The 24,781-nt window shown below is 61.2% G+C and overlaps 1 protein-coding gene across 1 annotated transcript; it reads right to left on the minus strand.

The window, feature by feature from the left end:
• Positions 1 to 3,831: 3,831 nt before the first annotated feature.
• Ripk4 (receptor interacting serine/threonine kinase 4) lies at positions 3,832 to 24,678 on the minus strand. Its single transcript, XM_047565183.1, has 8 exons — positions 24,447 to 24,678; positions 17,540 to 17,831; positions 13,460 to 13,608; positions 12,061 to 12,110; positions 10,132 to 10,290; positions 9,411 to 9,514; positions 7,937 to 8,201; positions 3,832 to 6,155 (listed from the first exon to the last, which is right to left on the minus strand). Exons 1-8 carry the CDS (start codon positions 24,626 to 24,628, stop codon positions 4,996 to 4,998), a joined length of 2,361 nt encoding a protein of 786 aa, XP_047421139.1. The 5' UTR covers positions 24,629 to 24,678; the 3' UTR covers positions 3,832 to 4,995.
• Positions 24,679 to 24,781: the final 103 nt, after the last annotated feature.

Here is a 24,781-nt window from a genome sequence, read left to right on the forward strand (position 1 = left end):
CCAGGCCCACTTCCAGGGGCCCACATCTGGCCCGGATGCGGTCACACACCAGGGGCCCTCCACAGCACCCGAGTCCACTCACACTTTGGGGGTCATTTTCTGAAGAGCCACACGGCTATGGGTTGCTACCGTGGGCAGGCGTCCACGGGTGAGGGTGAGCGGGGGCGCTGCCCCAGGCCCCTCCCGCAGCCCCTCCCCACCCAGCATCTAAACAACGGGGCACCAGCACAGAGGGGACCTGGGGCTCTTCTCCTCTGATGGCCCCAGGCCTTGCTCCAACCACCCACTACGGCTTCACCACCTCTGTCCAGTCTCCACTGCAGACTGATGGTAGTCCTGGAATCTTCCAGAATCTCCTGGGATTCCAAGATGGGGCCCTAGGATCTGTTTTCCTGAGAACATGAGCAGACACACACACACTCCACACACACCTGCATGTTCCCAGGTTGACTGTGGGCTCTCTCTAGGTCCCTGAGAGGGAGCCCCTTGGGGGACCCATGATTGTGACTCCAGTCGGACGGTAAAGGTGTCCCTGACTGTCCTTTGGGACACTAATGCCCCACACTGGAGGTGTCTGCCAGCCTGACCCAACCTGGCCAGCTGGAACTTTCTCCTCCTGGCCTCCAGGGCTGACTTGATTGGGCACTGCCAGGCAGAGGGGCCAGAACTCTGAGATGCCATGGGTCACACAGTGTGCCTCGATCATGATCCCCTCTGAAAAGGGGAAACGCTGCCAGCCTCACACGGGGAGGCCATCAGCTCTCCATACTGTCCAACTGTGGGAAGCACGTCTGGGAATCCGGGAGCTGTGTGTGGCTGGGGTCTTGGGAGTGGGCCTGGAGAGGAGAACTGTCTCCCGTGCAGAACGGGCAGTGCCGAGAGCCCGGATCCAGCCATTCCTGACACCGGCACTGCTTGGAGCAGTGAGGCTCTGTCCATGGGGCCTAAACAGTGGCCAGCAGCACACTAGGGGGACGGGCTGCCCATCCAGTGCTTCTGGCCACTCAGCAGCAAACACTAGCACCCTGTTCTGAATGTGACCCAGTGACAGATGCAAAGGAGGCCAGCAGCTCTCTCCAGCTGAGGACAGCAGAGGGGCAGGGCCTTGTGGAGTCCTGAGCTCCTGACCACACGTGACAATTAGTTACAGAGGGAGGGAGGGAGCGGAAGAGGGAGGTTTGTCCGGTTTAACACGAACTTGCCCAATCGAATCATCAAAGGTTTCAAGCCCTTGGCCACCAAAGTGTGAGCTCAGGGCAGGGGTTCTCCGAGGTCAGCCCTGCACCCCCTCCTCTCTGCAGCGCCAGCGGAAGGCCCCACCACACCCCCTTCTAGAAGTCAATAGCGTGTTTGGTACTAAGTCAGGTGCCGTGAGCTGGAAGGAGACCGTGGGCCCTGCGGCTGGAGAGTGGACCTGGCAAGGGTGAGCCAGCAGTCACTAAGCAGCAGGGTCTGGGGGCATGTCAGTCACTGCCGGCTGCAGCACCCCACCCAGCTGGCCCTTCAGAAGGACCCCATGCCAGAGCTGCAACCTCCAACACCTTTAGGACAGGGTCCTGGTACCTGGAACCACAGGGACAAGCCAAGGTGGGCCGGTGTTTCCCTCTCTGCCCTCGAGGGCACTGCTTCAGGCCTCTGGGTACGGTGCTTAGAATGCAGTCCCCACGTGCCTGGCCCTGTGGCCCCTGGCAGGCTGGCCCAGGAGAAAGTGAGTGTCCCTGGCCCTGGGTTCCAGGGCCCAGCAGCGTGTGGTGTGAATAGCAGGCCTGGGGCAGAGGCCGGCTGGGCCTTTGCTGGGTGGTCCCCAAGCTGCACATCCTAGTGGGTAGCAAGGAAAGGCCTAGAGCCAGGGAGCATGTCCCTGCTCCAGCCAGGGAGAGCCCCTGTGCAGGTCCTGCCACCCCCCCGTCCCAGGGCTGCAGAGGTGGGCTGGCACCCCTCTGTCTGGGTGGGCTGGGGTCCTGGGAGGGCTGGCTGGGGCTTCTGAAGGGCCCCTCTGGCCCAGAGCAGGAGACTCACTTTTCCACCCCTGGGGAAGGGCCCTGTTTTCCTCAAGGGGCCAGTTAAGAGTGAGTCGATCTTCAGCCCAGACGCTGGTCCTGAGCCAGAAACCTCTCAGAGGGAAAGTGAGGACTTCCCCTCCTTCCTTGAGGAGGTTGCGTGAAGTCACACTTTCCCGACCCAAGACAGGAGGGCAAGCTGATCCACCTGCACGGGAAAAGGGGTGGGCGCAGCCGAAGGCAGAGGCGTGAGTCAGGGGTCACAGGCTAGGGTCCTGCACCGGGCAAGGCTTAAGAGTTGTCATAGGGCAGGACCAGGCTGCTGGCCAGGCGGCTGGCACTGCAGGTGGGCACACCTGGCGAGTCGGCAATACACCAGGACTGAGCCGAGGGGCTGGAGTTGAGGGTGCAGGAGGCCAAGAGATACGGATAAGCATGACCAACCCCAGGTGCTGGCTTGTCCAGAAGGCCGGGTGCAGCCAGAGCATGTGTCCATACAGGTGAGTGACCACATGCCTTCCCTCCATCTCTGCCGAGGGCCTAGACGCCAGGCCACCCCAGTGACACGAGCACCCCTGCACCAGCCTGCTTTCTAACACCTCCCTCCAGCACGGGAAACCAGACTCCCGGCAGCAGGGGCTGCTGCTGAGGCTGGGCGGGGGCCGGGGGCACCTCGGACTCCAGGAAAGCGGCTCACAGGGGGACCATGTGGAACAAGGACAACGGAGCCTGAGCTGCCGGCCAGGGTGAAGCAGGAGTCCCCGCCGGTGCCTACCGGGAGGCCAGGCACCCTGCACAGAACACCACGCCTGGGGTGCTGTGGCCAAGCACGCTGAGTCCAGCCTCGGGAAAGCCAGGCAGCCGAGTGGCCGATCTCCCAAGAGGCAAGTCGAGAGAGTCAGGGCTGAGCGGCCAGAACCGAGGACAGGAGACACACAGCTGGACGCGAGATCCTGGACCAGGGCGGAAAGGACCGCTGCTTCCTGCTGTCCGTTTACATTCCTCTTTTCTTCTGTAAAGGACACTTTTGAGGCAGTCAGTAGAATCTGGAAAGGATTTACGGACTGGGTGGTTTGGTCCCAGGGTTAATTTCCTGGTTTCTGGTGGGTGGACTGAGGATATCATCAGAAAGTTCTTCTTTTCCCTGCAGTGCTGGGGATCCCACCCAGGACCTCATGCCTGCCAGGCAGGCCTCTACCCTTGAGCGACTTCTCTCCCCTCAGTCCCTAAAGTCAGTTTTTAGGAAGTACACAGTGAAGATTTAAGAGTGGAGCAGGCAGCCTGCAACCTGGCTGCAGACAGGCAGGTGGTGTCAGGCAGAGAGGTAAGTGATGCACAGGTGAGTGGACGGATGGGTGGGGGGTGAGTGATGGACAGGCAGGTGGGTGGATGGGTGGGGGTGTGAACGGGTGACAGGCAGGTGGATGGGAAGGGGACTAGGTGTATGGATGAGAGAGAAAAGAATCATCAGGGTGAGATGAAATGCAAAAGTAGGGAAATTGGGGAGGGTACTGGTAAGAACTATTCTTTTAACCTTTCTATACTGAAATTATTTTGAAATGCAAAGTTAACAAATCAAGGTAAGTACCACTTAAAACAGAAAACAAAGGTGCCGGGAGCTTCTTCCAACAAGATGGCCTCCTTTCCTGTGGTTGCTGCGTGTGGAACTGGGCTCAGGAGGAGGCCAAGCCCATGCCCTGCTCCCCTGGTCCCAGACTGACTCAGTGCAACATGCACTGGTCTCCGGACCTCGCAGCAGCGCCCGGGCCTGTTTTCAGGAGCCAGGTAATTCAAGCCCGCTCGCAAGTGAAAGTAGCCACTCGACTTCCAGGAAGCAGAAGAACGCTTTGCTTTATTGACGTGGACAGACCTCTGGACGGCGTACTAAAGCACAGTCAGCCCACGCTCGGCACGTGCCGCCTGGGAGGAGCGGCCGCCCAGATCCCATCAGCACACACGGTACGTTAACATCGACCTCTGCACGGCCACACCGGCCCTCGGAGGTCACGTCTGCAACAGAGGACACCTGTGGACACGTGTGACGATGGCAGCGACACTAAGTGGCCAAACCCTTCACAGGTCTGAGTACAACCGCCCCCTGCAGCCACCTCGGGCTACACCCCAACCTGCCGAGGCTCGATGCCCAGGGAGCCCCACACAGAAGGTCAGAAAACCTGACACCCAACAGCCCCCGGGTGCCAACAGCCTCCTCCCCAAAAGGAGACCAGGAAACAAGTCCAGCCAGCGGCCTGCCCTCGGGTGACTGTCCAGGGCCGAGGCTGGGGCCTCTTCAACGACCTCCACACACGTGGCTCTGGAGTTCAGAAACATTTTATGCAATAAGAAATGACTGTCAGCCAGGGACAGTGTGGGGAGCTGGGCAGCGCTGTCCAAGCACTGGACGCAGACGAGCCTGGATGTGAGGGTGGGAGAGACCGAAGGCTTTTAAAGTCGACCCTATGACATTAAGGCCACTCCTCAGGCCAGACTGTCCACCTCAGCCCCAGCGGCCTTGGCCCGGCTGGCGCTGCTCATCCACCATGGTGTTTCACGCACAGGACGTGCTCTGCTTCGTCAGGTGCCTCTGCCACCAGTGTGAGGACGAGGACACGGTCCTGGGACTCCCGAGAGGCATGCTGAGCCGTCAGGAGGCTGGCGGTGGGACAGAGTCCCGTCCTTGCCCAGGCCTTGTCACCAAGGGACCCGCACCAGCAGCCCTTTAGTAGTACAACGAAATGATTCGACCCATCGTCCCTCATGACGCCAGGCACCCAGGCTGGCGGCGGGTCAGCTGCCGATCTTGCCAGCCAAGCCCGTCTGGAGGGCAGCCCACGCCTGCACCCCACCACATGGGCATGGCCTCCACCTCAGCTCTGCAGGTCAACGTTGAGGCAGGCTGGCTGCAGGCGAGGGAAGTGTCCCGGCAGGGCACCCTCCTGTCCCACAGGGGCACAGGCAGACGAAGCCCACGGCCCTCCGCGTCTGCGGCAGGAGGCTAGGTCTTGCTCCGCCGGAGCAGCGTGGCTGCGGGGCCCGGGCCACCCTGGACTTTGAGGCTCTGCAGGCTGATGTGGGCCCCGTGCCTGAGCAGCGTCTCCACGGTCTGCGCGTGCCGGCCCCGGGCGGCCAGGTGCAGCGCGCTGAGCCCCTGCTCGTCGGACAGGTCGATGAGGTCGGCGCTCACCAGCTCCTCCACCACCTCCGAGTGCCCGTGGGCAGCGGCCAGGTGCAGCGCCGTCTGGCCCAGGGGCCCCCGGGCCAGCACGTCGGCCTTCTCCTCCAGGAGCAGCTTGACGGTGGCCAGGTGTCCATGCCGAGCAGCCAGGTGCAGGGCGGTGCAGCCCTCCGCGGTCACGGCCTCCTTGCCGGCACCGCGATGCAGGAGCAGCCTGGTGGTGCTCGTGTGCCCGGTCTCCGCGGCCACGTGCAGGGGTGTCTGAGCCAGCGGGCCGCGAATGTTGACGTCGCAGCACAGGTCGATGAGGATGCGGGCCACACGGTAGTGCCCCCGCTGAGCCGCCAGGTGCAGGGGCGTCCGGCCGTCTAGCGTCTGCGCGTTCACGCTCACGCCCGGCTGCTTAGCCAGCAGCTTGACGATGGGCAGGTGGCCCTGCCAGGCGGCGTAGTGCAGGGGCAGCCAGGCATCCTTGCCCTGCAGGCCCGCATCCACACCTCGGCGCAGCAGGATGCGCACAATCTTCTCCTGCCCGTGCTGGCAGGCCACGTGCATGGGCGTCCGGCCCTCGAAGTCCACCTCGTTGACCGAGGCGTTCTTCTCCAACAGGAGCCGCGTGCTGGACTCGTCTCCGTTCTGGGCCGCAAAGTGCAGGGCCGTCCACTGGTCCTCATCCTTGGCGTTGACGCTGGTCTTCCGGGCCAGCAGCAGCTCGACCACGGCCCGCGCCCTGCGCTCCACGGCCAGGTGCAGTGGTGTGGAGCCCTGGCCGTTGGTCAGGTTGGGGTCCGCATTGTTGAGCAGCAGCCACTTGGCGCACTCCTCCTGTCCGGCCTCCACGGCCAGGTGCAGCAGGCTGGCACCGCCGTCCAGCACCAGGCTCACGTCCTGGGGCTGCCAGAGCTTCATCAGCTTGCTGGTGTCCCCCGACACGATGGCGTCCACGAGCTTCCTCCTCTGGACGTCTGTGGTGCCCAGGTCTGCAGGGAGAGAGGAGAGGTCAGGCAGGCGCCGCGCCTCGAGGGACCGAGCCAGGACGGCAGGACCAGCACAGCCTCCAGGTCATGCCTCGCCTGCAGCAACTGAGCAAGCGCCCCGCTAGACTGAGGTCCAGCCAGGACCATCTCCGGGGTCCTCCTTCGTCCACGTGCAAGCTAAGAGCACCCCAGTGACTCCACTGGCTTGCGGTTAGGAAAAGGAAGAAAAACTCAGAGCCCTGGTGCCTAGAAACGGCCAGATGGCTAACGTTCCTCCATTTAAAAAAGGGAAAGAAGAGGCAGAGTGAAAAGCCCAGGCAGGTGCCCTGGCCTGCGGGGAACACGGCCAGGCTCCCCGGCGCCCTCCAGAACCCAAGGGCCGGCAAAGCTGTACCTGGACCTGGGGCTGGGAAGGGGCCCTCCAGCTCCCAGCCTGACCTCAGAAGGGCACCGCCTGTCCTGGGACACTACAGGGTGTTTTCCAGGATAATCCAAAAGAAATGGGCGTCGTGCCTCAGGACAAGCGGCCCAGTGTCTAGGATGAAAGCCTTCCATTTAACACAGGAACTCGGCGGCGCTGCTTGGAGTCCTGATTCACAGGAAACAAGACTCTTCCAACTCCATCAAGTAAGGTTCTCCAGGGGACGGCAGACGAGAGGCGGAGTGGGGGCAGCACTACAGAAACGGAGCCCGCTTGTCTGGACCTCTGTTTGGACACTGCATTCCAAGGGGCCCCAAGGAACCCTCTTGGGCACTGGGTGGAGGCAGCAGCAGTGCGAGGCCTGAACAGAAGGTCCCCCACCCCATTTCTCCATGGGAGCCGGTGCTCTTTCCTTCCGGCAGTCTTGAACCTCGCTCTGGCCGCCCTTCGCAACCCCTCGGCCTGAAGGTGTTTCCAAACCTGCCTCGCCCTCTTTCACCCCCAATGTTCTACCCTAAAAACCCAGGGGGCTGGAAAGACCTAGAATCTTCCCCTCCAGGAAGATGTCCCATCCACCAGGAAACACAGTCCTGCCCTCAGCAAAGATGACAGCACCCTGGAGCAAGAACAGGGAAAAGCCACCTTCTAAAAGCCCATTAGAATGAAGACAGCCAGGTCTGGTGGCGCGTCTGTGACCCCAGTGGCTCAGAAGGCTGAGGTAGGAGGAGCCCAAGTCTGAGGTCAGCCTCAGCAACTCGCTGGGGGCGTGGCTCCGCGGCAGAGCTCATGCCCTGCGCGTGATGCCCGGGGCTGGATCCCCAGTGACGCCTGCACACGCAGCGGGAGGCTGGCGGACAAGGGCTCCTCCCAACTGTCAGTTCACAAGACACCAGGGTGTCGGTGCCTCCAGGGACAAGCAACCCAGGTCACTGCATGGTCACAGGAGGCCCACCTATCGGAGAGGGGGACGGGTCCACAGCACAAGACAGGGTGCAGGGCTGGGGCTGGCACCCACGGAAAGGTCTGTGGGTGGCCGCTGGGATCACCTGCAGGGCTGCAGGCCTGAGGTCAGCCTCTGCCCCAGTGCTGGCCAGTAAGACCCCACCGCACAGGCGGGCGGTGTAGCCGGATTCCCTTATGCCCTAGGTGGCACCCTGGGGCTGCTCTGCGCTGTGTGCGTCTCTGATCTGTGTGCAGTGCCCCAGCTATGCTGATAGCCCAGCTCCCACGTTGACCAAGGGTGGGCGCAGGATTGCCGGGGGCGAGGGATTGGACACGGTTTTTGCAGTTGTCCAACTCCAAAGGACACCACCCCACCACCCCATCATCCGGCTCGTCCGTTCTCAGGACAGTCACTGCTCACCGCCTGTGGAAGGTTCCCGCTCAAAAGACAGTGACAGGGACCCTCTGGACGAGAAGGCGGAGTCCACGGAAGACACCCCCGAGAGCCTCTTGTCGCTGCTGGAGGACGGGAGCTTGCTCTCGGAGGAGCTGCGGCTGAGCTCCTCGGGGCGCTCGATGGTCTGAGAGATGCCCGAGTCCAGCTGCGACAGCAGCTCAGAAAGGCTGTAGTCGTTCTCCAAGGCGGGGGCAGAGGCGCGCTTGAGACGCGAGGACCCGGGCACAGCCTGCAAAGCAGAGCCAGGAAGTGAGGACCTTGGCCCTCCACCAAGGTGGGGAGGAAGCAGGTGCGAGAGAACGCCATCAGCTGCAGGAAGTGACGAGGTGTCCACAGACCCAGCAGGAGGGAGCCCAGAGACTCAGGGCTGCACGTGCACAGACCTTGATGGGTGCCCAGCAGGGACACTGTGAGAAAAATGTGAAATCCAGCAGGATGCTGCTCCAGCACTCAGGGGAGGCGTGAGCAGCAGCATCCAGACAGGCACCGCGGGAGTAAGCAGGGGGGCGAGCGGTGCCGCCTGGGGGGTGCCGCCCGGGTGCGGGCAGCGTAAGAAGAACCGGAGCGAGCCGTTCCCAGGCCGGCTTAGCCAAGCGCCTGGCTACGAATGCTCCTTGGAGCTAAGCCAGGCTTTGGGGCTGTGTGTGACAAGGGTGAGGGGAAGGGCCGCTGCAGGGAAATCTCAGTGATCCACGCCAGCGTACTCCAAGAGGCTGCAGAGGGTCTGCCTCGTGACACAGGAGACTCCTGGCAAGTCCCTCACAGTTCTCCCCTGGAGAACCCTGGGGTTCACCGACTCGGTCTCCTGGCAGACGGAGCCACTCCACCCGCTGGCTGCCTTTCTTGCCTTATGGGGACACAGCCCACCTCCTTTCCGAGCCTCTCGGCACCTTTGTCCCCAATTCTCACATGCACACCTGCCCCTTCTCTGTTCCACGGTGTGCACCATAAATGTTTGCCTATCTCCCTGGAGAAACTGCCCTGCGCCTGATAACATGCCATAAAGCTAGCTTATCGGGCTTCACTTTGCAAGTCTGCTCCGATCTAATTATCCTCAAGGCACTAGCTGTCCTTGGCACTTGGAACTCCTTATCACCCCTGAAATAACCTATGTCACACTCGTAGAACAAACCAGCTATGCACAGTGAGAAAGCAACCAGATCCCCAAGCCAGGGGCCACCCACCCAGAGCAGCCATCTCCTGCCTGCCCTTCTGAGCCGTGGTTCAAGGTGGGTCCAGGGAGCACTGACCGATGCCAAGTGGGCACCCTCGCTGTTCACACCAACCACAGGCAGGAGACGGGGTAGGAATGCAGGGGGCAGATGAGCCCAGGCCATGGGACCTACACAGCTAGCAGAGCTGAGCACAGGCAGGCTCAGAACAGGGCAGCTGGCCGGGGGTCTGCAGAAGGGACGGGTGGGCTTGAAGACAGCATTACCTCGCTTGCAGGTCCTGGCGGGCTCTTCCCAGCTGGGTCCGGAGTTGGCTCTTTCACCTCCTCATCGGGTTTCTCACACAGGACCTCAGTTTCAGAGGTAATTTCTTTGGGGGAAAAAGACAAAAAAGAGCAGGTCACTTGGCTAATGGCTTCTGCACAATTCCATGGGGACAGAAGAGGTGACGCCCTAAAGTCTCTAAGCGGCAGAGGTCGAGCCAGGCGCCATCGGTACTGAAATCACTCAGCAGACCCAGGATCCCCACAGGGCGACCCACCCGCCAGCCTGGGCCTGCCCTGGGCCACCATCTGCAAGGTCTGACCGGATGCAGGGCCAGGCTGCCTCAACGCCCTGGCCAGCAGCCCCAGCAGGTGAGCCCGACCCCTCGAGTTGAGCCCCTCATGTGCTTCGAGAACAATGATGTGTTCGAGTCCACCAGGCTGACTATCCAAAGGCCACTCCCTGTTCTGAGGGCAGGACCCCAGGGAACTGGGCCGAGAAGCACCAGTCACGAGTCTCCTCTGAGCAGCACACTAGCCCTGGCCAGGAGCAGTGGTGGGTGTCTGAAGTGGCCCTGGGTCCAGCAGCCCCATCCGGCCCTGAGCGTTGGAGGTCCAAGGCAGGGCCAGGCTGACCCACCTGTGCAGGGCTGGTCTGCCCCCTCCCCCTCCCTGTGCCCCTTGTTCCCCGTGGGACTCTGGGAATCGCCTCTGGGGCACTCACCTTGGAAGGTGGGCCGTTCCCGCGGGTCCTCCTGCCAGCACCTCTGCATGAGGCGCAGCAGGTTGCCGCAGGCGCGGGGACGAGGCCTGCAGACGGGCGGCAGCTCTGGGCGGTGGCCCTTCACCACCTTCACCATGATGTGCAGGATGTTCTTCTCATCTACGGGAGAAGCACGCCTGTCAGGGCACCAGGAAGCCCCGGTGCAGGCACCTGAGGGGCACTGGGGACACTGCCCTGTCCTGCAGCACACTGTCCTGCTTCCCGGGTGAGGAACCACCTGTGTCCAGGGCGACAGCCCACCTGGGGACAGCAGAGCACACTGTCCTGCCTCCTGGGTGAGGAACCACCTGTGTCCAGTGGTCCCTGGGGACAGGACTGCTCCCACTGCTGTTCGCATTATTATTTGGGCTGTAGTCTCCACCCTGGTGGGAAGGGCCCGAGGTGACCCTGCCAGGGGCCAGGTCTTCCTGCACAGCCTTGACCTGCACCCGCCAGGCGGCCTCCAGGCTTCTTGTGCCCCTGTGCTCCCGGCCCTGCAGTTCCAACCCACCCTCCACCAAGGCAGGTGCCATCGGCCGGGGTGGAGAGCTGGCCCAAGGTCACTGTTGGCAGCCAGGACTCTATGCTGTTTGTTCCACCTGCCTGTTAAGTGTTTCGCAACACCTGTCTCCAGGATCTGCAGGTTATTTCCATGATAACTCGGACTTCCAGACCCACAGGTCCTCTAAGGAAATGAAAGTCAAGTACACACCTGGAGGCTTCCTACTGCCCAACAGGACAGAAGACACCCCAGGCGCTCACACGGTGCTGCACCTCGCTCGCCCTGTCCAGGAGGCCATGAAGCGGCAGACCTCGATCCTCCTACTCGCCCCACACACCTGGCTTCAGGTGTCAACCTGCCAGGCAATGTCAGGTCCAACTGGCAGGCTGCATGTTAAAAAGAATCCAGCAGAGACCTCGGGGAAGGGCTCCAGGAACTAAGGGCCATGGTGGCAGGCAGGAGGGGCTAGGGACATCCACGAGGCTCCACCTGCACTCGATCCTGCCACATTCGGATGGCTCCTGGCCCCGCACCTTTCCTCACGCTGGCCACTAGTCTGGCTAGTCTGCCTCAGTGGACCCAGGCCTGAAGGTCATGCAGAGACTCTTTCTTTTCTTTTTTCCTTTTCTTTTCAAGCCCTGAGCCTGGCAGAGGCCAGGCAAGATCACAATATCAGGAGAAGTGCGAACAGAGAAAGAACCCTTCTCCAGCACATGTAAGAGCTCTAAGATGCCCAAGTCCAGGCGCTGAGGTTCTGAGGACAGGAACTGCGTAGCAGCTGCCTAGCTGGGACCAGGTGGGGAGCGGCTTCGGGTCCCGGAAGCTGGTCCAGCAGGTGGACACCTTACCACTGCTGGACCACAGGCTCAGAGGTGCTGCGGAGGGCGAGTTTGTCACGTGTATTCGCCACAATCTCTTTTTTTTTTATATTTTAAAAAATAAGAAAGAAAGAGAATTAGCTGGAAAAAGGTAAATCCACAGAAAGCAAATCAGTGGTTGCCAGAGGCGGGGAGAGGACGATCGGGAGTGTCTGCCGCTGGGCGCGGGGCTACTGCTGGGGTGGCCGGGGCGTTCTGGAACTAGACGTGATGCCACCTGCACAACTGTGAACAGACTCAATGTCACAGGATCACAGATTTAAATGGTGGAAATGACACGTTTTGCTATGTGTGTGCACTACACAAAAAAATCAGAAATGGATGCCTTCGAGTCTCTTTTCCTGCACGTGTCCTGTAACTCCCTGTGTGCTAACTACTCTCACAAGCACTTTTTCAGTGTGCAGAAAAGCCGGCGAGGGGATGGCCCTGCTGGGTCACAAGTGCGAGGGCTGAGAAGGGACAAGGCACGTGCCCCAGGCGCAGGAGCTGCTGAAGGTGCGGCGCACTCACCTGCGAAGGGTTTCTTCTGTGTGAGCACGCCCCAGATCACGATGGCGAAGCTGGAAGAGAAACCAGGAGCTCAGCGCGTGCTCAGGACGCTCAGCTCGGGCCCGGGCCCAGCCACCCTGCAGCAAGCTGGAGGAGCCACTCCAAGCTCTGGGACATCTTCTTGGTGACACCCTCTATGTTGGTTCAGGTGTAGAGGAGAAGGCGGCTGAGCCGCAGCCTTCAGAGCAGCGGCAAGACCCTGGAGGGCCCCGGCCCCGCGGGCCCTAAGCTCAAGGGGAGAGCTGGCATCGGTCACCACCTTCTTGCCAGCCGAGCACAGAGCAGGTGCCAGGCATGTGCTGGTGTCCTCGCGCTCCACTGATCCTCCCTGGGGTCCATCAGGCACTGTGCAAATGTTCCTACGGCTCCCTGAGACGTCAAGAGGGTTGCTAGGAAAGGGCGCGGAGAACGCCGGAGGCGGCCCTGCCGAGCCCCAGCCCTCTGCTGGCCACTTGGGGACTCCAAGCTCATAAACTATTCTGGATACATCATAGAGAGGGGCCCAATCCAATGCATTTTTTAAAAAATTAAAAAACAGGAGTCCAAAGACTGACCCCACCAAGCACGGAGTTGACGGTGGTTACTTACAAAGAATTCACGCTTAAAATTAACGGAAAGTGCAGATTCAAAAGTTGAAACTCAGCTCTAAAATAAATAGAGCATCCTACTGTCCCCAGACTCTGTAAGCCACGACGAGTCCCCGAGGGCCGTGAGCCACCGCTCCAGCCGTGGGTGAGCGCACGTACGACGGCACCCGCCAAGCAGCCAGCCAGGACGGAGGCAGCGGCTCCCAGTGTGTGTCTGTGCCCTCCCTGACTCGCTTTGTCCTAGAAATCCAGGCGTGAGAGGAAGACTCACGCAGCTTGAAAACGGAAAGGACCTGGCGACCTGGCAGCCGGGGGTTCTGCCCACATTCCTCCACCACGAGCAGGTGACCCCAGCAAGTGTGAGCTTCTCCCTCCCAAGGTTCAGAGCGTGACGGGCGAGAACCCAAACGCACACACGTGGGCACAGGGACCGCTGGACGCAGCAGGTTCTTCTGACAAACAATAAAACCCACATTTCATAAAAATGCCACAGGAGACCCAACACGTGCCACTGGCTGCTTGCGTAACAGGCACCAGCCAGGAAGATCGCTTGGGCAGCCGCAGCGCCCACGGGGCAGAGGGTCTCTGGTACACCTGGAGAACCTGCACTCACAAGCCAAAATCCCTAAGCCCGACACACACACCCCTTTTGTTTGGACTGAATCCCACTGCTGGCGGGCAGCCAGAGTCCTTCTGAAAGTCCCTGTTCAGGACAGGAAGACGGGCTCAGAGTCCCCAGAGGGGCGCACAGGGATGGGCAGGGCGTTACACACCTGTACACATCATGCTTTGTGTCAAAGAGCCGGCTCTTCTCCCGGATGCGCTCCGGGGGCAGGTAGGCGATGGTGCCAAACAAGCCATCCATGCTCAGGTCGTGGGAGTGGGAGAGTCCGCTGCACTTGGCCAGCCCAAAATCGGAAATCTGCAACAAAGCATCAGAGGGAGGCAGGCGGTGAGCCGGGTGTCCCCACCCGAGGGCCGTGCGCCTGCGGGCTCCCAGCTCAGACAGAGCCCTCCGCAGGCCACAGAGCCACCGCTTCACGGAGGGAAAAGACCGGGGTTTAAGGAGAGAACTCCCTGGGGACGAGGACTTGAGAACCACAGGCCCACGTCTTAGGGCTGCTGATCTGCTGACACGCCCTGGTGGCAGGAAGGGAAGAGCAGTGCCCAGGGTTCACAGGTGGAGGAACACGGGACGCAACCCTCCAGCTGGGCTGGCAAGTGGCAGCAAGTCCCGCAAAGGTAACACCCCTCCAGAGGCCCTTTAAAGCAAGTGCGGCGCCTCGCCACACCCCCTCGCGGCATGCTGACTCCGCCAGAACGTGTTACCAGCAGACATGGCCGGGGCCTCTCCAGACACACTGCGACCTCTCCCCGGCGGCACCCCAGCCACTCAGACCCCATCCCTGCCTCCTGCGTCTCCAGGAGGCCTCCTCCTGGCAGAGGCACCCGTTTGGCGCACACCCACAGTGGAGACCGTGCGGGCCTCTGGGAGGGGCCCCTCTCCTCCAGATCTCGTGAAGACGGTGTGGAATTCAGTCACAAGTCTCCCTGGGACACTCGCCCATGCAGCCAGGCTGGCCATGACCACAGGGAGCCAGGCTGGCCACCCTCACCGCAGGAGGCATCCACAACCTGTGACCCAGGCCTCAGGGGACACTGAGCGCTCTGCAGGAGGCAGCGGGAAGGCACCCCTCACATGGAGACAGCCCTGCCACCAGTTCTGGGACCCTACCAGGGGCTCCACCAGGGCCAGGCCTCAAGAGAAACCTCAAGAGAAACCTCTCTCAAGAGAAAGAGTCTGGGAAGGAAAACACCACCGGACGAAGCCATCACCCTGTGCTGCAGCTGCACCCCGAAGACCATGGAGCAGCTTGAAGCCGGGAGGCTCCCCTCAGAACAGGTTCAGGGACAGGGAAGACTCTCAACGACCACCGGTGGCCCACAACGTTCTAAACTCAGAAACGAAGACAGGCTGGGGCCTGGAGCCTGGAGCGCCGCCCCTCTCCTCCCGTCACTGTCCACGCAGACCAGCTACTCAGGCTACACTTGGAGGAAGAGAGCAGCACCTGTCCCCTGCCCCGAGGACACAGGCGGGGACCACAGACTCGCAAGAGGGGAGCGCCCGCAGCCCAGATCTCGAACCCACCCCTCACCTAACACGTCAACGTGGAAACCTGGTGTACGCGGCGGAGTAGCAAGAAGTGATTTAAAACAGTCTCTTCCACACACCTGGCAGCGCGAATGGCTGCTGCGGGGCTTTGGCTCTGATCACACAGGGTAGAGAGGGGTGGCCAGCAGCCTGCAGCCATCCAGCTCCACAGCAGAGCTGTGTTGCCACGATGACTGCCCACAACCGCCCAGAGACCTGAGGGCCGACCCAGTCGAGCCTCGTCTCTGGCGTAAGGTGCTGCCATGTCCACCCTGAAGCTCGCCCGTCTGCACGCCAGCGTCCAGCCTCGAGCTCACCCTCTGCCCGCCAGCACTTGTTTCTTTGGATCTTCCTCCTTTCCACTGAGCTGCGCCCCCAGCCCCCGGCAGCTCTTTCTGGAATCTGTCTGCTTGGGTGCCCACACCTCCCTGGGTCTCCCAGGGTGCACTCAGGCAAGGGGGACAGCTGTCCCCAGAGGCATGGCCTCCCATCTGCTTGGAAGAGGGCCTTCCCACCACTCTAGCAGCTTCTTCGAGGATCTGCACCAGGAACTAACACTACATCAAGTCCAGCCCTTGAAAACCAAGGTCTCTAAGTAAGGGGAGGGCCAAACCAAAGACCCTCTAGTCCACAGGAGCCCACACCAAAGTGACCTGCAGGGACAGCAAGTGTGCGTGTCAAAGGTCAGAGAACAGCACTCACGTCCTCACGGAGCAAGTGTTAAATACCTGCTGTGTGCCTGGGGCTGGCGAGATGCCTGGGTAGCGTCAGTGCCCGACCTGGAGGAGGATCTGCTGCTGACGAGCCACCAGCACAACAGGCCCTGCTAAGCACTCCAGGTGGGCACCGTCACTGACCCCTGATGACAACCCACAGAAAGAACGACCTCACCCGCCCCACTCCCCAGCCAGCCGACAGGGCCGGGGGCTGCAGCCCAGGCCACACCCAGAAAGGGGTCACTGGGTCCTCCAAGGAATGCCCACACGCCCGAGATGAGCATTCCACACGCCCACTAGAGAGGCAGGCGAGCGTCGAAAGGAACGAGGGGCACAGAGGCCCAGGCAGGCCACAGCCGGCTGGCCAGCGAAGGGCTCTGCAAAGACCCGCCGGCAGTCCTTAAAGGCGGGTGGGGCCTCCAGGCACCCTCTATCCCCTTCCCCACTTTTCCTGGGCTGTTTCTTCTCCCACCTTGTGCCCGCCCCGCTGCCGACGGCAGTCCAGGGCCCGGCTCGGCGTCTGCACCCCTTACCCTCTGCCTCTCACACCGTCCCAGGGGCTGCACACGCGACCCGGGGCGTCTTCCTGAACATGTCACCTCAGCAGTGGGGCAGGCGGGAAATCGGGGCTCCAGTCCCTGCTCTAGGGCCCGCAGCTCGTCCTCCTGACACTAATCCAGCTCTGGCTCGGGAAGTGGCCACCGTCCAGACTGTGCCTCTGCTCGGGAGGCGTCGGCTCCTGCAGACACCTGCCACACAGCAGGGACCCGTCGTCCTTTTCCCTACTGGCACAGAAGGATGCTTGAGAGCAAAGGACTTAAGGTACACTGGCCCTCAGGACCCACACTACCCGGGAGAAACGAAACTGCCCTCCAACCACAAGGAACCGGAGGCCGCGTGAGCTCCGTCGCTCACACCTGGTCATGTGCTGTCCCCTCCGCCCCTCCGCCCCGCTTCCCATCACGGGACAGCAGGTACATCTTTCAGTTGAGACCTACGGTGGCGTGAGGCCCAGCCAAGGAACAGCTTGTCACTGTCCAGAATGAAGATCCGCTTCTCCAGCCGGCTGCGCCTGGCCGCGGGAGCAGCTCTGTGCATGCCACATGGGCCACTGCACCCAGGCCCACCCCAGAGCCCGGGGGCAGGGCAGGCCGGGGTCAGCTCCCCTAAAGGTGGGGTCAACAGGAAAGGCCAGGCACAGCAAAGCGCACACAGGCAGTGCCCTGCTGTGCCCTGCGCCAACAGGACTCGGGCCGGTTCTCGGCTCCTCCCTCCCTCACCCATTGTTTCCTGCGTGGAAGAGAAGGGGACAGTGCGACCCCTTGGACACTGCCGCCCAGGGCTGGCGGTGACACTACCTGGATTCAAAGGCCGTCAAAGAGAAACAGAGACGTACAGCCTGGCGCACAGGGCAGGGCTGACCGCCAAGTCCAGGCTGCTGCACAGGGCCAGCAGACCACTCCTCACGCTCTCCGGGCTCTACAAGCTCAGCGAAGGGAGAAGTAAAACTCGCTGGCCTCGCGAGAGCACCCCGGCCTTTCCTGCCACCCCACAAGGGACAGCCAATGGATGGTCCCCCTCAGAGCCCACACGCAGGGCCCTCTGAAGCCTGCCCAGCCCTGCACCAGGAGACCCAGGCCTCACATGACTCATGTCTGATCTCTAATCTGATTTCCTACAAAATCATTCAGCAAATCTGAAATCTGGAAATCCATAATCTGCTTCCAGGGCTCTTGGAATTTAGCCAGGTGCCAGGATCTGAGAGAGGTCCCAGGACCAAGAGCGCCCTTCTCCTGATACACACTCTGCAGGTTTGTGCCAACCACAACAGCCGGGCCCGGGGTTTCCACGCTGGGAGAGGCCCTGGCTTTGAGTTCTCTCCCACAGAACTAGCTCCTTCCCCAGCCCGACCCTGGTCTACAGCTGTACCCCGATTCCCTGGCCACTGGCCAGCCACCCACTGCCCAGGGCACAGTGCTGCCCACCTTGACGTGGTAGTGGGCATCCAGCAGGATGTTTGCAGGCTTCAGGTCCAAGTGCAGGAGTGGTGGGGACATGCAGTGCAGGAAGTTCATGCCCACGGCCGTCTCGTGGACGATCCGAAAGCGCAGGTCCCAGGGCAGCGGCTCCGAGGCCAGCAGGTTCTCCAGAGAGCCCGTCTCCATGTACTCCATGACCAGGCCGACGGGCTCCCGGCATATGCCGTACACGGGCAGCACGTAGCGGAACTTGGCCATCTCCATCTTCTTGGCTTCTTCCAGAAGCTCCACGCGCTCCCTGCAAGAGTGCAAAGGCGTGAGGGGTGTGCGGCAGGCCCCTGCACCGACAGCCACGGCCAGCGTGCAGTCAGCCCCAAACGCACACACACGGAGCTCGCGTGCCCAGCGCCACGTCACTAACACTGCCAGACCCCCTGTGGCCACTCTAAGCAGGACGGAGAGGCACTCTAGCCGTTACCTGGATATCCACGAGCAACCCTGGGCACCCTGTGGCTGGAGGCTGGGGGTGGATGGGACAGTCCCTTCTCCTGGGGTGAGGGAAGAAGTGTAGGCTGGACTGAAAGTTGAGACTAGCCATCTACCGAGGGGCCCACTTACCCCCGTGAAGGCCCAAATCCACCCTCGCACACTAGGGAACAGCTGGTCGACAGCAGGGCCGGCCACGCTCTCTTCTGTGGTGAGACATACCTAACACGGCACATACCCGCCTCACTGTTCCAAGCACGCAGCGAGTGGCACCACGTGTTCATGAAGCTGTGAGTATGCTTTGAAGGCCCGTCTGATTTGTTATGCCACTTATCAAAACACCATTCATTTTCAGGGCTGAATATCAGTCCACGGTATGAACACCCCATCCTGTGTACCGGTCCACCTGCTGTCGGACACAGATGGTTCCCACCTCTTGGCTTTTGTGAAGGATGTCAGGCCTCTGATACAGCTGGGGTACAGAGGTGCCTGAGACCCACCCATTCTCTGGGAGCTGTGCTGGCTGTGTCCAGCCCGTGGAGAGGCCGCTGAGCTGCTGTCCCGCCTGCACCTGCTTCCACAGTGACCTTTCACCAGCTCCCCAGCCCGTTTACACACAGGCTGTGGTGAGACGAGCAGCTGCAAGAGAGCCACGGCTGGCGCAGCCAGGAACTTCCATTCCCCAGGCCAAAGGTCACTTCCAGAGGAGAACGCAAGGCAGCGGACCAGGCAGTACCAGGTCAAAAACTTCAGCACATTACAGGGAAAGGCAGATCCAGGGAGGACAGGTTAGAGCCACACAGGGCCTGGCCAGCGGCTCTGCAACACGGACACGCGGGAAGCGCTCCGGAGGCTGGAAGCACGCCATCCCAGGCCTCGCCCCTGGAGAACAGGTCAGGGCTGGGACACCCACTTTCCAGCAACAAGCTCCCTACCAGAACCACGCCTGGAGAGCCCTCAACTACTGAGCTGGGAACTGGGCAGCTCAGGGTCCACACAAAGGCCGTGCAGACCGGGGCAGCCCGAGGGGACCCCTGGGGACTGCAGGGTCCAGCACAAGACCCCTCACCACTGGCTTCACCCCAGGGGCTCTTCTGGAGCTTGGAGCAGTCAGCTCCTCCAAGTCCAATCCCAGAGCCGCTCCGGGGACACCACACTGTGCCTGCTCCCACCCGGACCCCGCGGGAGAATTCCCAACTGTGCCAACCAGACATATCCAATCCTTGACCATCTGACCACCCCGTTGAGAACACGGCCATCTCCCAGGCTTCCTCCTAAAGTCTTCCAGCGAAGTCACTCCCGAGCAGGAAGAACGGCAGGCGAGCAGGAGGATCGCCTCCTTGGCTCTCGCGCCCGTACAGGCAGCAGGGGCTCTGGGGCAAGTCCAGGGGGCCCAGGAGCTTGAGAGCAGGTGAAGGAGCACAGCGTGGCTCGCTGTCCCAGCACTCTGGCCCAGTGACTAATGGGAAAGATGCCCCAAGCCCACAGGGCTCTGGGCCCTGCCCTCACCAGGGTCCTGGCCGCTGCTCTCCCCACAGCGCTGGGGCCTGACCAGGCTCAGGGACGCAAGAGGGGTAGATCCCTGAGTGCCATGGCCGTCCCTGGATTAGAGACCAACAGTCTAGACCTGGCCAGCGGCACGCCCCGCCTAACTCCCAGACCTGCAGGCACTGAGGGAGGAGAACACCACCCCTCCCTGGGTCCTTTCTCTGCAGGGCACAGGCCCCAGCACAGCGAGGCCCCTCGCCAGTCACCAACTCCACGGGCCCTGCAACTGGGCCTGCTACCCACTCTGCCTCGGCTTTGCATCTAGTTAAGGATGAAAGTTATTCTTTGTCTTTTTCCTACTGCTCTTGTTTTCTTTTAAAAGCGGCCCCCTCATACCCTTCCCTAACCAGTGTTGCTGTCCCACGGTGCCAAGGGGCACTGGCACCAGTCCTTCTGCAGAACTCCAGAGTGAAACAGAGCGAGGAAGTAGGCAGTTCAGGTATAGGTTGGCCATCAACAAGGGCCACTTTTCCACATGCCAAAGACATTCCACGAGTGGCCCCTGGATGCCAACCTGGCTGATAAAATCCAGTGAGGACCAAGTGGATGCGGTTGAGGTTACCTTACAAAACAGGAGCTCCCGGCCACTCCGAGGCCCAGGCTGCAGCATGGGCACCCAGGCAGCCGACCACGCCTCCCACCACCCGCCAAACCAGGAGTCCTTCCTCTCCCAGCCCCTCCTCTCTGCAGAACAGAGACCCCATTTCAAAAAGGCTGGGTCCGCAGCGGAGCCAGCAGGCTCTGCACAAGGCCTGAGGGAGCCCAGTCCACGCTGCTTCTGCCTCTCGCCAGCCAACCTGGGACTTTAGGAGATCAGCTCTCCTGGATAACAAGCCTCCATCTCCGGTGACAAACCACCCTCAGGTGCAGATCGGACTGAGCGAGGATAGGGTGGCAGAGGCCTTGGCTCTGTTCGAGGGGCTGCACCTCTTCTTACCTAGCAACCCCAGGAAGTTCACAGACCCCCCATTGTTTTTTGTGAATGGCAATTATTATTCAAAATACGTTTTCCCCAGCACTGTTTCCGCTGTCTGCTGGCAACGCACAAAAGGAAGCACAGATTTATAATTACCGCTAATATTTTTAATCTTGGAGAGACTTTAAGCCCACCCCAGAGCCTCAAGCCTCAGTGCTGAGGCAGGGGTGGAGCCCCCACATCGGGTGCCCAGTCCAGGATACCACCAAGTCGCGTGTCTCCCGGTTCACGGCACGGGGCACATTTCTGAGCTGCAGAACCCACTGGCAACAGTTTAATTAAAACAACCTCAAAACTGTGCCGAGCTAACACATGGCATGGCCTCAGCACACCCAGGAAGGTGAGTGCCACACCCCATCTCCCCCTACTCTGCTGGGGGAAAGGGCTGCTGATGCTGGGCTTCCAGGGGACACGAGGAAACACCCAACCACAACCAAACCTGGGCTTCCAGGGGACACGAGGAGACACCACCACAACCAAACCTGGGCTTCCCAGGGGACACGAAGAGACACCACCACAACCCTTCTGGTTCCAGATGGAAAAATCTTGGCATTCACAGGACCGAGTTGGGCCTCCACTTTAAAGGACATTTTAAAAGAAACTTAAAAGAAACTCAGAAATGGGGTCAGGCCACTCATTTCTAAAAGGAACTTTCTAGAGAAGCCACAAGGTTCTTGCAGCTCAGTCAGAAACTCCAAAGACAAAAAGACCAGTTGGAGGTGAGGGAGGCCGAGGTCATGGTGAAGCCAGAGAAGCAGGAGGGACAGAGAGGGTGCAGGCCGCCCGCAGCTCCAGAGCCTGGGCACCCTGGGCAGAGCGCGGCCCCTGCCAGGGCTGCAGCACGCCAGTCAATCGCCTTCCCAGGGAGCCTCCGAGGGGTTCCCACACTGCTATTTTTAAAACTGACAAGAACCGGGCTTGTCCCACTGTGGGCTCTGTAGCTACAGACCCGGGGTTTGCTCGGGCTCGCCCGGCCAGCCAGGCCCAGCTCACAGCGAGCTCCCTGCTGGCGCCGGCCTCCTGCTCAGTTACTGCGCCCTGGGGGGGCAGGGCAGGGAGGAACGGGGTCCCTGGAGTCACCTGTTCTCTCTGAAGAGGCCCTGCACGCCACCCTGTTGGTACCCCAGGACCCACCATTTAGAGTCAACCAGGGAGGGCCAGGCATATACCCAAGGCCAAGGGGCATGTCCTCCCAAGGCACCAAGCAAAGAGGAGAAACTCAGGAACGGGGAATCACCTGGGAACTACCCAAAGGTCCCCTAGATAGGCCCCCTTGACAGAAATTTTCTAGCCCCCAGGAAGCCTTGAAATGTGTAGGGGGCATGTAATAAGCACTGACCCTCTCTGTACAGACAAGCCTGGGCACAAGGCCTGGGGGGCCAAGGGTGGATAAAGGCTGGGGCCAGGGCAGCGTGTGCCTTGAGGGGCAAGCACCCTGGCCAGGGAAAATCAGCCCGGCTCTCATCTACAACTATGGTGAAACCCTAAGCAACAAGTGGAGGTGGCCATAACTAGCCCAGTTACCCTGGGGAAAGGCCCAGACTACTGGCAGAGGGGAGAGGTACCATCCCTCCAGCAGACAGGACAAGATGGGTGGGGGGGGCTGCACAGAGACCCCAGGAAATCCCACTCCTCCAGGTTACACCTCGCAAGTGCTCCACCAGGAAGCACCAAAACAGCTGGAAAGAAAAAGTCACAGAATAGACAGCATGACAATTCCAAAGTTAGGAAGCAACTGGTAAGTCAAGAGCAGTGTGAGCCCAGCAGCTCAGGAGGCGGAGGCGGGAGGATCATGAGTTCAGAGCCAGCCTCAGCAACACAGCAAAACCCTGTCTTTAAATAAAATATTTTTAAAATGGCTGGGGATGCAGATCAGTGGCTACCTGCCCCTGGGTTCAATCCCTGGTACAAACAAAACAAAACAAAAACCAAAAAACAAAACAAAACAACAAAACAAAACAAAAAAATAAAAACATCAGCCCCTCCACACCTCAGCAGGAGGCTGCACATCCCTATCACCAAGTCAGTGACAAGCTAAAGCAGCGAGCTCTGACAACCCACAAGGCTTGCCCACTGCCTCAGCAAACAGAGCACCCCGCTGCAGATGCACTGCCTCCTGCACCTCCGCAGGCCAAGGGCAGCAGGTGAAATGCTCCTGCTGGGTGCCTCTGACCTCCACCTACTGCCAACATGCCACCACCTGCCTGCTTTGGGCAGGGCAGGAGAGGCTTCCAGTTAAAGGACAAAACACTTTCCAACCAGGCTCTACAAGATCCTAGGCGACCTGCCTCAAGTGGAGAAGGCCAGCTCCGGCTTCAAGCCACCCAGGGAACAGGGGGCTGCTCCCAGGATGTGAGCTGGGGTGTACCTGGGCCAGGGCTCCTTCACTCCGCTCTTCCACAAGAACCTGGCGTTAAGGTCTCCACTGGCAAGTGAAGCTCACTCTGGCTTGAAAACACCATCAAACATCCCCAAGGGGGTAGTGCCCCCATGGAGAGAGGCTCACCTTTCAGAACTAGCTTCTGGCTAGTGTTCAGAGTGATTGGATTTCATCAAAATAACCACAGTGCCCTCGGGGCCTGAGAGGTTCCCAGGGTGAGAGAGGGAGGCCTCAGCAGGCAGCTCCCTTGAGCTGTGATTTATGGCATTTGCTCGATGTGGAGATTCCTGGCCAAGGATGAGGATGCACCAGGAGTGGACCGGGCCTCTCCCAGCCGGCCATAGCTACTGCAGCTGGGGCAGCACACACCACCACCTATAGGAAAGCTGGGGTTTGCGGCCCCATCACCAGGCTCACGCAGAGGAACCTCGGTCAGAGGCGGTCAAATGAAGTCTAAACGGAGCGGATCTGCCCAAGGACGCTCCGTGAAAACACAGAAGGCTTCTACATAGAACAGCGGCAGGATAAGGAACTGAAATGTTACGGCGAAGCTTAGGAAAACTCAGCTGTAAAGGGTGAATGGGGGGAGTTGCTTTTCAAGAATCTTCTCCCTATCCCACCCCCACCGACCACAGCTGACCCACTGAATCCAAAGGTGGGGCGGGGAGGCTCTGTCCTTTCCAATCGCATTTACTCCTTTGGGCACCCCTGCCAGGGAGGGGCGGGCAGGCTGCTGAACGGGGAAGGCGGGTGCAGGAGGCCTCACGGCAAGGACGCGCGTGGGATAATGCAAAGCTCTTCGGCAGACCCTCGCCCTCGAAATGAAGTCCCCTAGAACTAGAGCGTGCGGCGAGGAAGCGCAGGGCAGAACAAGACCCCCGCCCCGCCGACTTCCGCCAAGCCCCGACCCTCGGGCGGAGACGCCAAGTGCCCGGGCGCTGAGGACGCCTCGCCCGAGCCAAATCTGTGCTTCCGACCGAAATAATTACCATCTTACACCAATTTGTGCTCCAATGTAAATTACTGAGTAAGTCGAACGGAGCCGACCTACACTCACAAAGCCCAGATGCCCACACGGCAATTTTTCTAAGCCGGGCGCCGACCGCAGCGCCCAGGTGAATCCCAGGAGGGAGGGACGCGTCCCCGAGGGCGCCGGTCCAAAGAGCAAGGCGAGTTCGGGACCCCAAATTACGGGGCCACTCGGGCCAGGAACCCGGAGGGGTCAGGTTGCGCGAAAAGGCACTGTGTTATGTCTCCTGCACACGCGGCCCCGAAGTCCCCGCGGAGCCGCGGTCCCGCGCGGGCTGAGCGCAGCCAGCCCCGGAGCTCGCCGAAGCACCCCCGCGCCCTCCCGCCCGGGACTCGGGGCCTCGCCGGCGTTCGCGTTCCCTCCGAGGTTGCTCCAGAGGTGCCCCGGTGGACCGGAGGGCCCCCCGAGTCCGCGCCCCCGGCCCTGGCCGTCGCCGTGCGCCCCCGAACGGCGCGGCCCGTCGCCCGCCCCAGCGCCCCGCCCGGCGGCTGACCTGTCGTCGACGTGCAGGCTCGGCGAGCACTTGATAGCGAGCCACGTCTTCCAGTGGACATGGCGCACTTTGTACACCTGCCCGAAGCCGCCCGAGCCCACCTTCTCCCAGCCGGCGAACTCGCCCGCCTCGAAGGTGCGCAGCAGCCCCAGGGCCCACGGGCCCGCGCCATCGCCCTCCATCGCGCTCCTCGCCGCCGCCCGGCGCCGCCGCGGCCGCCCAGGTGCCCAGGTGCGCGCCCCGCCCGAAGACGTCACTTCCGTGGCTCGCCCCGCCCCCCGACTCGCGGGCCCCGCCCCCGGGGCAGGCGCCTGGGCAGTGCGGACAGACAGGTG

The sequence above is a fragment of the Sciurus carolinensis genome, chromosome 9 (assembly GCF_902686445.1).
Source record: "Sciurus carolinensis chromosome 9, mSciCar1.2, whole genome shotgun sequence".
Classification (NCBI taxonomy): domain Eukaryota; kingdom Metazoa; phylum Chordata; class Mammalia; order Rodentia; family Sciuridae; genus Sciurus; species Sciurus carolinensis.

Excerpts from the sequence above, each read along its gene's own strand:
- Ripk4 (XM_047565183.1), bottom strand. The coding sequence starts at position 24,628 with ATGGAGGGCGATGGCGCGGGCCCGTGGGCCCTGGGGCTGCTGCGCACC. Across the intron at positions 17,832-24,446 it reads AGCCTGCACGTCGACGACAG|GGAGCGCGTGGAGCTTCTGG; the intron begins GTCAGCCGCCGG and ends GCACTCTTGCAG. Across the intron at positions 6,156-7,936 it reads GCGGGAACCTTCCACAGGCG|ACCTGGGCACCACAGACGTC; the intron begins GTGAGCAGTGAC and ends CTCTCCCTGCAG.